This window comes from Lethenteron reissneri, chromosome 26 (genome assembly GCF_015708825.2).
Source record: "Lethenteron reissneri isolate LAM-NWPU_2019-01 chromosome 26, ASM1570882v1, whole genome shotgun sequence".
NCBI classification, from domain to species: Eukaryota; Metazoa; Chordata; class Hyperoartia; order Petromyzontiformes; family Petromyzontidae; genus Lethenteron; species Lethenteron reissneri.
In genome coordinates, this window is record NC_083804.1 from 10163720 (window position 1) to 10179995 (window position 16276).

The 16276-nt window shown below is 49.8% G+C and overlaps 1 protein-coding gene across 2 annotated transcripts in view; it reads right to left on the reverse strand.

The window, feature by feature from the left end:
• LOC133347654 (rho GTPase-activating protein 6-like) overlaps positions 1 to 16276 on the reverse strand; it is a 57939-nt gene that overhangs the window by 11614 nt on the left and 30049 nt on the right. For both annotated transcript variants that reach the window (XM_061560116.1, XM_061560117.1), the window contains exons 3-7: positions 9131 to 9287; positions 6847 to 6921; positions 5283 to 5572; positions 2651 to 2873; positions 967 to 1022 (exon numbers count right to left, since the gene is read on the reverse strand). In XM_061560116.1, coding sequence (XP_061416100.1) covers positions 967 to 1022; positions 2651 to 2873; positions 5283 to 5572; positions 6847 to 6921; positions 9131 to 9287 — 801 coding nt within the window. The remainder of the gene's footprint in view (positions 1 to 966; positions 1023 to 2650; positions 2874 to 5282; positions 5573 to 6846; positions 6922 to 9130; positions 9288 to 16276) is intronic.

Here is a 16276-nt window from a genome sequence, read left to right on the forward strand (position 1 = left end):
ACAGTGGTGATGTTCGCATGAAGATTGCGTGGGTTCGACTCCCGAGTTTGTAGGTTCTCCCCCCTGTTCTGTGTGGCTTTTCTCTGGGGCCCTCTGGTTTCCTCCCACAGCTAAAGGAGACGCGCAGTGTAAACCGGTCGTCGGCCAAATTTCCCAATGTTGGAATATCACCTGCAAACGACTCAATGGGATTTACACAGCTGCAGGCTGTAGATACATTTCTTCCCCCGAGGAATAATTCAAGTTCATTTAAGCTACCAACGCACAGACTGTTGCGATCATTGCTGTATGGGAGCACCTATTAGGGTTGGTATAGCCAACACCTCCACACCAGCACCTAGCACCATCACCACCATCACCTATTTATACCTGCCATCAACATCATCATCAGCACCATCATCATCACAAGCAACATCATCAATACCATCATCACGATTGACACCACTTTAAAGACATGAACAGCAACATTAACACCACCATAAACACCATGATCACCATAATTAATGACACGTCACCAACACTATCACCCTTTCACCCCTGCCGTGATGATCATCGTGACCCCGTGATTTTTTTGCTTCTGCAGTGGAAGGAGTGAGCAGCGGAGTAGTGACGCGTGGACACAGTGGCAACATCTATATGCACACAGGACCCACCGTCCCCACGGTAACCATCCCCAAGGTAACCACACACGTGCACACAGTACCCACCGTCCCCACGGTAACCATCCCTATGGTAATCAAACACACAAGACCCACCGTCCTCTACAGTAACCATCCCCACGGAAACCGCAGCACACACACACATGGGACTTACAGTCCTCAAGGTCTCCATTCCCATGGTAACCGTAGGGTCCACCGTCCCCATAATGACCATCCCGACGGTAACCACACACACATGCACAGAACCCATCGTCCCCGGTAACCATCCCCACGGTGATAAAACACACACACACACACAAACACACACCTGTCGAACGCGTTTCTTGGAGCTGCCCACTCTGAAGATGCCGACCGTGTGCAGAGCTGTGGGGAGAAGGGGGTGCACAATTGTGATCCAACTCGCCATGACCTATCCACTGCTGCATGAAGTCCTGCCCAAGCCGTCACCATCCCTCACGGTCACGTGATGCGGCAATCCACCGAGTGCCTGCACACGAGCCGATCTCATCGCACCCATGCGTCGGCGGTGCCCTCGGGGACGTTCCCTCCGTTGGCTGCCACTGCGTCGTTATTCTCGGCCACTGGCCTTCGTGACTTACAGCCAACCGTGTCCTGCCCAGGCGTGACTGACTTGTCTTAACAGTTTGAAGCGTGTTTCTCAATTCTGACCCATCGCCCTCGTAAAACCCATATAATTAGCCATAAACAATTGACCCCAAATGTCACCCATAACCTGAGACCACAATCAACTCTCCCTTAGCCCCCCAACTCTTAACTCATGCGTTTAAGGCCGTGGAAAATGTCATTACTGGCCTTAAACACGAATCCTGACTAACCGCTCACCTTAACTTATATTCCTATTCATTAAGCCTAGACCTACCATTCACCCATAATGCATGCTCCATAACCGATTAATTGTTGACCCTTGAACCATCACCCGAACCTTTAATACCATGTCTTTTCACTTCTACAGTCAACTTTTCCCAAAATATTGACCAATGAACCATGACTGTAGGGGTTGGGGTCATGACTCCAGATATCAGGAGCACCACCTCAACAACTAACCATGTTGGTGGGGTCATGACCCCTGTTTGAATGTGGGGTCGTGACCCAAGACAGTGGCTGTGGGGTCATTGCCCTTGATTGTGAGAGTGGAGTTATGCACCCAATTGTGACCCCTTATGTCAGGAGTAAAAACTCGACTACTGACCATGTCAGGCTGAATCATCGGAAGGTCGTGATCCTCTTTATGCCCTGATCAAGGGGGATAGCCTTCGTAGCGTAGCGCGCTCACCACGACACTACCGTTCTCCAGCCCTGACACACACTGGTTGTAATTACTGGCGAAATGTCGTACTCGAATTGTAAATATTGTGGATTTACTCTCCAAACACACCGGAGTGCTGTTTGGTTTACGTGACAAATCCTTTGATTGTGGGAGCTGGGTCATAACCCATGACCGTGTAGGCAGGCAAGCTAGGGGCTCATTACCCCTGATAGAAGGGGTGTGGCTCATTATCCCCGATGGAGGAGGAGTGGGGTTCGTTACCCCCGACAGAGGAGGAATGGGGGTTCGTTACCCCCGACGGAGGAGGAATGGGGGTTCGTTACCCCCGACGGAGGAGGAATGGGGGTTCGTTACCCCCGACGGAGGAGGAATGGGGGTTCGTTACCCCCGACGGAGGAGGAGTGGGGTTCGTTACCCCCGACGGAGGAGGAGTGGGGGTTCGTTACCCCCGACGGAGGAGTGGGGGTTCGTTACCCCCGACGGAGGAGGAATGGGGGTTCGTTACCCCCGACGGAGGAGGAGTGGGGTTCGTTACCCCCGACGGAGGAGGAGTGGGGGTTCGTTACCCCCGACGGAGGAGGAGTGGGGGTTCGTTACCCCCGACGGAGGAGGAGTGGGGGTTCGTTACCCCCGACGGAGGAGGAATGGGGGTTCGTTACCCCCGACGGAGGGGGGGGTGGGGGTGGGGGGGGGGGTTCGTTACCGTGCTGCTCGAGGTGGGAGCAGCAAGCCTCGACGACGCGGGGCACGCGGGGGAACGTGGGGTTGAGGCTCAGGCGCTGCCCCTCCCCTCGGCGCCACCGCCCCCGCGTGGAGCCCCCGCCGCCCCCTGCCGCTGCATCGGCCGGCAGCGAGAGCTGCAGAGCCTCCAGCAGACGCGACGGGTTCCCCTGCAGCTCCGCCAGGCTATCCACGGACATCGCACCCTGCGGGGGGGGGGGGGGACACGCAGCGAAGGGGGGCAGAGACGGCGCCACGGAGGCGCGTGGGAGGGAGACGTGAGCGCATTGGGGAGACGTGGGGAGATACGGGCAGGCACGGGGAGAGACATGGAGAGGCAGGCACACGGAACAAAAGGAGAGACGGGGGGATGGCGACAAGGGGACATGGAGAGACTTGGGGAAGTATGGGGACATGGAGAGACGCAGTGAGGCATGGGGAGAGATGGGGAGATGAAGCTGGGGAGACACAGGGAGGGAGGCATGGGGAGTCATGGGGAAGTTGAGAGACACAGTGCATGCGTGGGTATGAGGTTGTATATTTGTGTGTATATGCATTTGTATATACGTGTGTGCGTGTATGCGTGCGTGCAAGAGAGTGTGCGAGTATGTATGTGTGCGTGTGTGTATGTGTGTGCGTGCGTGTGTGTGCGTGTGTGTGCTCGGCAGGGTCGAGTTTGGGTAGGATCTGAGTAAAATCTTCCCTTTTTTTGGGATTTGTGATGCTCGCATCTCACATCTGTTTGTGGTCAAACCAGGCACATTCCACACAGCAGCCAAACGCACACACACGCACATACGCATACATGCGCGTGCACGCGTGCACACGCACATCCCCCCATACACCCGTACAAAGACACATGCACACACACACACAGAGGTTCTAATAAATTAGTACATACTCTTATGCATTCACCCACATTCACGCACGTACACACACACATAAGCAAACACCAATCTGTACACACACATTCTCACACATGCAAAAGATTACTTTTAGTTTTATAGACCAGAGGGCCAAGTGCTGTCGGTGAGCACCTATTAAGGCCAGCACGGCATGCAAAGGGTGGTGTGGCTCGTGTCTCCATAGTGCGGATGTTCTACACACCACACCAGGAATTAATTTAAAGCTGAGTTGACCTAAAAGAGGCCCAGAACCGTTACAGATATATATACCACCAATGTTGTTCGTGACTGAGAATCGAACTGAAGATGTCAGTTTTTCAGCATAACAATGCGCGAACCAACGGCTCCACACCAAAGACAAAGGTCCCCCGTATAGCCTTGACAGACTGTAGGGGCAAGTGCTGTTAGCGAGCACCTATGAAGGCCGGAACGGTACACGAGGGGGTGGGTGGCCAGCACCACGCCCGACCGCCTTTCTCTCCCCAGTGGCAATGTTTACACACCGCACCAGGTACTGATTTCAGGCTGAGTCGACCCAGGGGAGGCCCAGGACCGGTTCAGATAACCGTAACTGGTGTTGACCGCGAGTGGGAATCAAACCCGGGTCGCCAGGTTCATAGCGCAGCGTGCTAACCACTACACTACCGCTCCCCACACCATATGCATATGCACACACGCACGTACACACACATACAAACAAAAAGACAAAGATCCCCCGTATAGCTTGTGGGAAGGGTGAGGTCTTTTACAAGCTACTAAGTGCACCGCACACACGCACACGAATACAAAGACAACGATCCTGCCGTGTAGCCTTCGGAGACCATTGGGGCACCTATGGCGCACAAGGAGGTAATGTGGGTTTGCGCCATGCCGAGCCGTCTTTGTCTCCCCATTGCTGATATATAAACATTGCACCAGGTACTGTAAACATTTTAGGGGAGGCCCAGAAATGGCTCAGATATCGCTGACCACTGATGTTCGCCACCGGAATCAAACTCAGGCAGCTGGGTCTTTTGCACCGTGATCAACACTGCGCCACGCACAACAAAGACAAATATCCCCTGTATATCCGAAACAGACTGTTGGAGAAAGTGCTGTTAGCGAACACCTATGAAGGCCAGCATGGCACACGAGGGGGTGGGTGGCCAGCACCACGCCTGGTCGCCTTTGTCTTCCCAATGGCGATGTTTACACATAGTACCAGGTACTTATTTGAGGCTGAGTCGACCTAGATGCGGCTCAGGGCCGATTCAGATAATCGTCATTGGTGTTGGCCGTGAGTGGGATTCGGCTGCCAGGTTTGTAGCACATTGCGCTAACCACAATACTACCACTCCCCACAATCACACACACACATGGACATACGCACGTGCACGCACGCACGCAACCAGAAACGTACACATACATGTACACGTGCAGACGCACGTACAAACTACATGTGAACAAACGCATGTACGCACATACACACGGGTTCAAAGGCCCCGAGAGACCAGCAACAAACAGTACTATTGGCGTTGAAATAAAAAAATAGTTAACACATTGTGGAATTGAGCAAGCTTTTAAGAACTTGTGGTCGTGGCAATTGCGCCATGCTAGGTGCACTCTGAAGTATCAACACATACACACACACACACGTATATACATACGCATGTAAAAGCACAAACAAATGAGCACGCACCAACACACGCGCGCACGCCGCTCTCCGCTCACCCTCCTCTGCTGGGGCCGTGTCCTCCCTGTTGTCGCTCTCCCCGCGTTTTCTCCGCCCTCGTCTCGCGTCGACCCTGCGGCGGACGACTCCAGCGCCGACCCCGTCATCTCCGACCCCACGCCCCGTGACCCCGTGCCCCCTGACCCCACCGACCCAGGATGGGCGAGCGGCGGGGGTGGTGGCGAGGGGTCCGGCACGCAGGACGACAGCAGCTCCCTGCGCTGCTTCAGCTCCAGGTCATTGGCGATGACCTGGAGCAGGGGCAGCCCGAAGGCACGCGCAGGGGACTCTGTAGGTGGGTTGAGGGGGGCACAGGGGAGACACGGGGAGACAGTGGAAGGGCACGGGGGCAGAAAAGGAGATGTGGGGAGAAACAGGGAGGCGGGGTTGGTATGGGGATACAGAGGGAGACACGGCAAACACGGGGAGTGAACCGGGGAGTAATCAGAATTGTGGGATCGAGAGAAACGAGAAGTGATAGGGATGCACGAGGAGATGTGGGAATGGATGCACGAGGGACATGCATTCCCATGCACACGTAGGAAGATAACGAGATACACATTCTTTTGCAAGCATACACACAATGATGCACACACAACAGTGTACCAGTAGCGGCAATAGCACTACCGCGACCAAAAAAACACCACTACAACATCACCACCACCAGTTAGTTGTCTATAAGTTGTGGTGACGTCACCTCAGTGCCAGGCCTGGTTCACTCTCACGACGCTGCTCACTGGGAGACATACACGGTTTTTTTTTGGAGAAATAGTCAAGGATCGCTGGCGGATAATCACGGGACAGACCCACGAGTGGTTGCTCATCACATCACGCAAGTCTGCCTTGTTGTTGCCCCAAACACACACACACGTGTGCAGCCCTTGATGTCAATCCACTGCTGGATGAGGGCCTTGCTGTGCTGTGTGGGTAATGGGGGGGGGGGGGGGGTGTTTGACCATGCAGGTAAGCGCAGCCTGGGGAAGGTGGGCAGCTTGGACTCGGGAGCAGGAGAGTCAACGGGGGATTTGGCTTCACTCTTCTCTGCTGCCCCCACAGCAACTGCAAATAACAGCCTGGTGCATGCACGGCATTCGCTCATCCAATCACAATCCAGGCTCACACATGCTTAGCTTTGGAGAAATAGCTTTGGAGATCAGACACGTTTCAGGTGATTTGATCATGAGCCGCACACACTAGTAGAGCCCGAACAGACTGTTTTTGCAAGTGTTGTTATCGAGGAGCATCTATGAAGGCCGGTGTGGCCCTCGAGGGGGTTAGTGGCCAGCACCATACGTTAATTTTAGGCTGAGTCGACCTAGGGGAGGCCTAGGGCCGATTCAGATAAACGTCACTGGTGCTGACAGTGAGCAGAAATTTAACTGGGGTCGCAGGGTTCGTAGCGCAGCGCACTTAACGCTGCACTACCGTTCCCCTCCACACACACACGCACACACACGCACGCACGCGCACGCGAGCGTAGAGGTGAGAGTTCACGGGAGCACTGTGGCCGTGGTTGACGTCGAGGGGTCACTCTCATTACGGCTCCACCTCGCTCGCCGTTACCTTTGTCCTTTGACTTCTCCCGAGACAAAGTCGTGTCAAGTTTCCGACGCAAGGATTTTTTCCGTTTCTGGCCATCTGCACGCGCAAACAAAGAAAAAAGATCCCCCCGTGTAGCCTTAACAGACTTTGGGGGCAAGTGCTGTTCGCGAGCACCTATGAAGGCCGGCATGGCACACGAGGGTGTAGGTGGCCAGCACACACCACACACACACAAACGTATGCATGTCTACTTTCTGGATTTTATGTATGCAGGTTGTATGTATGTGTATGTATGTTGAACTTATTTCGCACCGTACGTAGCCAACCGTGCTAATCGGAGGTGCGGTTGGAAGGACAACAAACTAAACACAAAAAGCAGTTCTCAAGAAATTAGTTAATTCGACGGATACCCAACAATCACTTCTCCTTCTAATCTCGATATCTAAATGAGCCGTAAATCACGTGACTTGAGTGTGCTCCCCCCCACCATCACCTCGTTCTTTTCTCCCCATCACCCTCTCATCCACCGCCATCTACATTGTATGCTTGACTCTACTCCCCTGAGAAACAATTGGCTCTCGACTTCACACTCCAGCTGACCACCGCTGGATCTCAGCATGCCCCCGTGTGGGTGGTTCCACTCCCCCACCCCCGAGTTAGATCCAGAGCATGGCGGGACTGAAGGGGCCAAGGGGGCATACCCCCCCCCCCCTGCCCCCAATGTTCAGCCCCATTTCTAACTTACTATAGGCAAGTCAAAACAATGTTGGGCAAACCTTTTCCTCATATACAGTCATACCTCTGTATACCATCGCTTTGGAATACGTCGAATTTGGTATAGGTCTTGTTTTGACGAGAAAAAAATGTCTTGGGATACGACGTCTTGCTTGGGATACGACGCGCTTGCTAGAACTTGTATGGGTCGGGATGAGTCACCGCGTACCCGCGTAGACCCCGTTCACGACTCCTCCCATTCCTCACCACCATCCTCGTAGGCTATCAACTCCTCTCAGCAAGGTAAAGTGATGTTACATTTAAATTTTATTTACATTTATTTTAATTTATTTATGCATTTATTTTAATTTATGTATGCATTTTAGTAATAAGTAGTGTCTAAATTATTTTATACAACCCCATTAATGTGTAATACGCCATATGAAATATAATTTCTTATACTCTGGAATGGATTATTTCCTTTCCCTTTATTTCTTATGGGGAAAATTTGTTTGGTATACGTCATTTTCGGTACAGGTCCTACCTTCTGGAACGAATTAACGACATATACCGAGGTACCACTGTAGTTTAGTTTTGTTGACCTTCCCTCCACACCTCCGATTCGCACGGTTCGCGACGTACGGTGCGAAAGAAGTTCAACATACATACACACGGGGTGAGAGTGGCAGCCGAATGCATGATGGACACAAGCAGATCATATCGTTACTCCTTCAGTTTAACGCTTAACATTTGTTTAACGTTGTTTTAAGGTTTGTTTAACTGTTTCATGCTCTCCCGCTTGAGTTTTGTGTGTGTGTGTACGCCGCCTCCCTTTAAACAAGGTCATGCTGCAGGGTTCCCCGGATTGGTTAATCTTTCGATTTAAAGCTTTCGTGACTGCAGGGATTCATCTTCTTGGTTCTTTCGGTAACGCAAGAGCCGAGGACGGCTGCTTGCGTTGTGGCCATAACGTGGTGAGAATTATTTTATTATGTTTTATTTTTATTATTCTATTATTTCCCTTCTACGTGACTTTACCGAAAGAACCAAGAAGATGGTTAATCTCTCTTGAATGGTTGATCCCCTCACGCAATCCTCCTCGTTAGTTGTGTTGCCCCCCCCCCCCCCCCGATCTGTTGGTTCCTCTGCGGTTTCCCTGAGTGGTTCGAAACCACTTAGCGACTGATCCCTCCTGAGTGATTGATCTCCGGAACTGTTGATCACCAACCCCTGTGTGATTCTCCCCGATGCATTAATGCCCTCATGCGGTGCCCTCATTGGTAGGGCGTCTCATGCAATACCTGATCCGTTATTAGAAGAAAAATAAGAATAAAGATAATTATAATTTTTATTATTATTTTTCTTCTTCTATCTACGTGACTTTACCTAAAGAAGCAAAGAAGATGAATTCCTGCAGTCACAAAAGTTTTAAGCAAAATGTCGTCCGCTGATTGGATAATCCCCTCATTAGTAGACCCCCCCCCCTCATGTGATGCTCTGAGTGATTGCGCCCCCCCCCCCACACATGCAGCCCCTTCTCTGCCCCTCCCCCTCAAACGCCCCCTCCCCCTTCCCCGCCGGCAGTTGCCACCTTTCGGGATGGCGATGTTGCAGGGCAGCTGCATGTCGGCGAGGCGAGCGAGGGCCGCCTCCTGCAAGCGGGCCCTCTCGAGCTCGGAGAGCGCGCCCAGCGCCACGGGGCCCAGGCGCACGCCCTCGCCGCCGCCCGTCACCCACGTCAGGTCGCCCTGGGGGGGGGGGGGGGGGGTGCAGAGGGGCAACGGAGTTAAGCGATGTGGGGAGGAACGCGGGGATGTGCTGCAAGGGACATGCACGCAGAGATATTGGGGATGCTCGAGGAGACCGAGAGCCGTAGGAACTGGGCACAGGGGACAATTCGCCCCATCAGCGACTCAACGAATTGTCACAATTCGGGCTCGCGCGATTCATGCAATCCATTCTCTCCTGTGGTCTCGTTTTCGCCATCTCGTTCTGTTTCATTTGCACAGTTTTGTTCGCTCAGCCTAAACATAAATATAAAGTCTTAACGATGGAATATAACTTGCACAAACCATCATTAAATATAACACGTATGTATCTATGGGGACAATAAGAACTGATTTTAAGTCGTTGAATCGACGACTGATGAGGACATTGGGCATGAAGAACAGGGAGGAACAGCGAGAACACGTAAACACGGGGGATGCTTGGATGGGATTGTTTTCGCTCACGCAAATACGCAGATTGTCGCTGCAAGCGATGTTGTTTGTGAGCACCTATTAACAAATAAAAAAACTCAACACGTTCGTCAACAACACCGCCTTGAAGGTAAAAATATGGGCAACATTTTTTGGGAAATGGCCCTTCATAGCACAAACTATGAAGGGACATTTCCCAAATAACGATGTTGCAGGGCATCTTCATCGTACACTTTGCGAATTGAGTAAGCGCCATATTCTTAGGTTTTTTCGGTTAAGTCACGTAAGTAAAACATCAAAATAAAAATAATAAAATAAAAATCACGACGTTTCGGAGGCAACACAAGTCTCCGTCATCAGGTGGGACCGTCACAGCCGAATTAGCTGCATCAAGTGAAGCAATGATTCAAGATGTAATCCCTTATAAGCAAGTTGAAGGGAGGTGGAGAGGGGGGTGGAGAGCTTATCAGACTGTGGTAGCCAATGAATGGAAACGTATCGGGGGGGAGGAGGAGCGGTGATCAAAGACTGCACGCAGTGCTCAACACAATGAATGGAAACGTATCGGGAGGGAGGAGGAGCGGCGATCAAAGACTGCACGCAGTGCTCAACACAATGAGTGGAAACGTGTCGGGACGGAGGGTGAGCGGTGATCAAAGACTGCACGCAGCGCTCAACACAATGAATGGAGACGTGTCGGGACGGAGGGTGAGCGGTGATCAAAGACAACACGCAGTGCTCAACACAATGAATGGAAACGTGTCGGGGCGGAGGGTGAGCGGTGATCAAAGACTGCACGTGGGGATGTTAACACTCGGTGAAGTAAATTAATTAAAATAGTGCCTGTCAGATAAGATGGTCCAAAAAAGTGTAATTAAGTCTTTTTTGCGTGGTTAATAACATCTTTCCAATGATTACTGAGTTTGTACCCATCATCACGGTTGAAATTATGTCTGTGTTTGTATATTTGTATGGCTTCGTGTACAAACCTTTGATGGTAGCCAGGAGGTTTGCAGAGAACCTTGGTCTCGGAAAAGACAATTTCATGAGAGCCCGCCGAGTTGTAGCAATGATCGGCAACGGCCGAAGAATCAGTTCTGCCGTGTTTCAGATCTGACTTGTGCTCGCGGACACGATCAGCCACATGACGTTTTGTTTCACCAATGTAGCAATCAGAGGTGGGACAAAGTCATTGTTATGCAAGTCCAAGTCGAGTCTGAAGTCATCAAATTCATGACTCGAGTCTGACTCGAGTCCAAGTCACATGACTCGAGTCCACACCTCAGAGGTGGGACAAAGTCATTGTTATGCAAGTCCAAGTCGAGTCTGAAGTCATCAAATTCATGACTCGAGTCTGACTCGAGTCCAAGTCACATGACTCGAGTCCACACCTCTGGTAGCAATCACCACAAATGCAACTCAATTTGTAGACTCCAGGATACTGTAAGTCAGGAACGACATCCTTCACAGATGGAATCAGATCACGGATTTTATGCACTGTACTGAATCGGACTTGGATCTTATGTTTGTTTAGAATTTTGGAGATCTTTTTGGTCACGCCTGCTATGTATGGTAACGTGATAGTTTTGGTCGGAGTTTCATGTGGCTGTTTCTTCTGTGTGGTGGGAGAAACCGCTTGGCGGATAGTACGGTCAGAGTATCCGTTCATCCTGAGGGCCCGATGTACATGTCTCAATTCACCGGTCAGGTGGTGTTGGTCAGAAATGCCATGGGCTCTGTGGTATAGCGTTTTGAGGAGAGAATTATTTTGAGATGGGTGGTGGTGGGAATCCGGTTTCAAGTAGGAATCTGTGTGGGTGGCTTTCCTGTAGACAGAATGTCCCAAGGATCCGTCAGGTCTCCTCTCAAACAGAATATCCAAAAATGGTAGTTTGCCGTCTTTCTCTACTTCCATAGTGAATCTGATGGATGGGTGTCTAGAATTGATGTGGTCTAAGAAGTGGTTCAGTGCTGGGAGGCCATGTGGCCAGATGACGAAAGTGTCATCAACATACCTCTTCCAAAAGGAAGGACGCAGGGTGGATGTCTGGATGGCGTCTGATTCAAACTTTTCCATGAACATGTTGGCTATAACTGGTGACAAGGGGGAGCCCATAGGGGTACCCTCATTCTGTTTATAGAAGGTGCCATTCCAGGTAAAATAGGTGTTGGTGAGGCAATGCCTCACCAGCGCAGGTACATCAGAATTCAATCCATGTTGGACTAAGTCCTCAATTATTGTTAGGGTGTCCGGTACTGGGACTTTGGTAAACAAAGATACTACATCAAAGCTGACGAGGATGTCATCCGGAGATAGTACCATGTCCTTAACCATAGAGACTAATTGTGTTGAGTTGAGTACTGCCGAAGAGGTCTTGCCTGTGAAGGGGAGCAGAGTATCTGATAGAAAACGGGCTAGTTTGTACGTAGGAGAGACCAAGGTTCTCTGCAAACCTCCTGGCTACCATCAAAGGTTTGTACACGAAGCCATACAAATATACAAACACAGACATAATTTCAACCGTGATGATGGGTACAAACTCAGTAATCATTGGAAAGATGTTATTAACCACGCAAAAAAGACTTAATTACACTTTTTTGGACCATCTTATCTGACAGGCACTATTTTAATTAATTTACTTCACCGAGTGTTAACATCCCCACGTGCAGTCTTTGATCACCGCTCACCCTCCGCCCCGACACGTTTCCATTCATTGTGTTGAGCACTGCGTGTTGTCTTTGATCACCGCTCACCCTCCGCCCCGACACGTTTCCATTCATTGTGTTGAGCACTGCGTGTTGTCTTTGATCACCGCTCACCCTCCGTCCCGACACGTCTCCATTCATTGTGTTGAGCGCTGCGTGCAGTCTTTGATCGCCGCTCACCTTCCGTCCCGACACGTTTCCACTCATTGTGTTGAGCACTGCGTGCAGTCTTTGATCGCCGCTCCTCCTCCCCCCCCCGATACGTTTCCATTCATTGGCTACCACAGTCTGATAAGCTTTCCAACCCCCCCTCTCCACCTCCCTTCAACTTGCTTATAAGGGATTACATCTTGAATCATTGCTTCACTTGATGCAGCTAATTCGGCTGTGACGGTCCCACCTGATGACGGAGACTTGTGTTGCCTCCGAAACGTCGTGATTTTTATTTTTATTTTATTATTTTTATTTTGATGTTTTACTTACGTGACTTTACCGAAAAAACCTAAGAATATGAATCTTTGCAGTCACGAAAGCTTCAAATCTAGAATTGAGTAAGCGCCACTGCCCAAAACTGTCCACCACTAGAACATTTGCTAAAAACGAGAGGGACACACCCATCCCCAGAGGCACATTGCTATCCGTTGCATGATTTAAAAAACGAATCGCAAGTCCAGCACCGGGCCATTCCATATGGCAGAGCGGATAATCAGCGCCGAAGCAAATACGCCAAATTGGTTGAATTATCAGATCGGTCATTTGTTTTCTGTAATTTAAAAAACTGTTTGCATTGAATATCATGAGCTTTCAAATTATTAATCGTTCATTGAAATTGGTGGAGCCTTCTACGAGAAATTTTCTGGACATGTATACGAAGTTACACGCGTACAGATTAGCCACATATTTATTATTTTTATTTTGATGTTTTACTTACGTGACTTTACCGAAAAAACCTAAGAATATGAATCTTTGCAGTCACGAAAGCTTCAAATCTAGAATTGAGTAAGCGCCACTGCCCAAAACTGTCCACCACTAGAACATTTGCTAAAAACGAGAGGGACACACCCATCCCCAGAGGCACATTGCTATCCGTTGCATGATTTAAAAAACGAATCGCAAGTCCAGCACCGGGCCATTCCATATGGCAGAGCGGATAATCAGCGCCGAAGCAAATACGCCAAATTGGTTGAATTATCAGATCGGTCATTTGTTTTCTGTAATTTAAAAAACTGTTTGCATTGAATATCATGAGCTTTCAAATTATTAATCGTTCATTGAAATTGGTGGAGCCTTCTACGAGAAATTTTCTGGACATGTATACGAAGTTACACGCGTACAGATTAGCCACATATAGATTATAATTGACAGCCCTTTCAATCCAATGCTGGATGAAGACCTCTCCATACGAACGTGCCACTTGATGTAGTGGTACGAATGCTCCTTTATAAGACTTCCCGAGCCTCAATATATTTTTTTGCAAGGTGGTCTTGCATTGAGATGTTTGGTAAATTCCATTGATAACTTACAGGAGGGAAAAAAAATCAGAGAACCCGGAGAAAACCCACGCATAGGGATGGATAACCCAAAGATCCGCAGAGGATTCAAATCCATTTGCTGTGCCGACACATTTGTCCTGGCCATCTCGCAGCCCAGCAGTGACGAGGTAACATTTACAGGCGATGATGTCCTTTTCTTGTGACAGGCAAGTAGTACCTAATGTATCGACCCTGGAAATGATTGCACAACAATGAGCGCTAAGCAAGTGGACGTCTATATATATATTTTTTAAGACCCTGATATAAATTTCTTATCGAGGATGGTTTCATTGGTGTTTACTCAGGTGGAAGGAAAGACAGAGGAGGTTTTGAAAATCCCACCAGTTTCTAAGCTGAATTCAAGCACTTTCTTGAGCTGAATAAAAAAGTAAATACACGCACACAAATAGATACACAAACAGCCCACATACACAGAGGAGACAAAGATCCCCCAGAAAGCCTGTAGGGTCAAGTTCTGTTAGTGAGCACCTATGAAGGCCGGCACGGCACAGGATGGTGTCGGTTGCCAACACCACGCTCGACCACCTTTGTCTCCCCAGTCGCGATGTTTACACATCGCACCAGGTACTAATTTTAGGCTGAGTCGACCTAGGGGAGGCCCGGGACTGGTTCAGATAATCGTCACTGGTGTTGGCAATCGAACTCGGGTCGCCCAGTTCGTAGCGCAGTGCGCTCACCGGCACGCCACCGCTCCCCAAAGACAAACACAGACACAACAACAGACACACGCACAAGCACCGCTACCAAATTGTCCTTCCGATCTGACCTTTACACACTGGGGCCCGCTAATGAGGCTTTAAGCATTGAGGTTTAAATATTTAATAGATGTTTCGGTATTAGAGAAACATTAAAACTGTGATTTCAATGTTACAGACGTACGTAGTGTAACCCGCTCACCCTCACCGACGATACTCGCACAGTTGTATGCACATGCCATCACAATGTGCTGCGCACGCATTTGAATGCAAATAAAGACACATCCGTGCACAAGCAATGGTTTACGCATGTAAATATGCACATTCTCACGGCAGGAGCCTGTCCGCACATCGCACGACCACGGCTGCATTCTCACAAAGTGGTACTGCTCATTTTAATGACTCTCCTGAAAACAAAGATGATGAACATGATGGGAGTACAACCCGATGGAAAGTGTTTATCACTAATTATGATTATCAACATTTTTTTCCCTCTCTCTGAAATGTTTTATAATTGCTTGAAACGATAGCCCATGATGACTGAACACCGAATCCGTTTTAAGATTCACAAATATTCAGTGACAAACGAACCATCAAAAACACTCTACTACTGCAATAATGGTTTACAGTCCATTCTCAATCTACTGCTGGATGAAGGCACCCCATGCCATCTCTGATCATACTTCACCACGATGGTCCGTGAAGGTTAGTGAAGCAGGGGACCAAGCACCGGTTAAGATATCACTCGCCACGAACGTTAGCCATGGCTGGGAACCAGGTTCATAGTGCAGCGCGCTAACCGCTGCACCACCACTCCACTCTCCCCCTGCCCCCATCTGTATCGCTAAGATGAGTACGGCTCACCCCAGGTGCAACACTTAGCTCACAATGGCCGAGTCCGAGCCACTCGATGTTTTGTACCCCTACCTCTAATGCGCAGAGGGGCCTGTGGAGGATCGCGAGGGGGTTGGAGCCACCTGGTTGGCCGTCTTGGAGGAGGAGGAGGGGGCTATTTTCAGGCTGGTGAGGTCCGTGACTCAAACTCTGTCAAACCTGAGTTCAATTCCCAGCCATGGCTGCTGTGAGTGGCGAGTGAAGTCTTAATCCGGTTAACTAACCTTAACTAACCTTAGCTAACCTTAACTAACCTTAGCTAACCTTAACTAACCTTAACTAACCTTAACTAACCTTAACTGACCCGCACCGACTGGTGAGGTATGGTAAACAATGGCACATGACCAGCCCGGCGTGGGGAGGCGTTCATCCAGCAGTACATTTACAAAGGGCTAAATATGATTATTATTATATCTACAACTTCATACGTGGCTCTTTAGTGGAATCTGGAACTAATTAAAAGCTTTGGTCTCTTCATATAAAATCTGGACATTACTGATGGAAAAAACAAAATAATATATATACTGAGGAACACATAAATCAGGGAAGAAAAGCATATCAGAGACCCATTGTGGCGATAAGGGATGATGACCAATGGACGAGACTTGTGATGGAATGGCACGGAAACTGACAGAATGTGCCCCGAGACCTCCACGGAGACGGAGAGAAGAGGTCAGCTCATCCGCAGGGG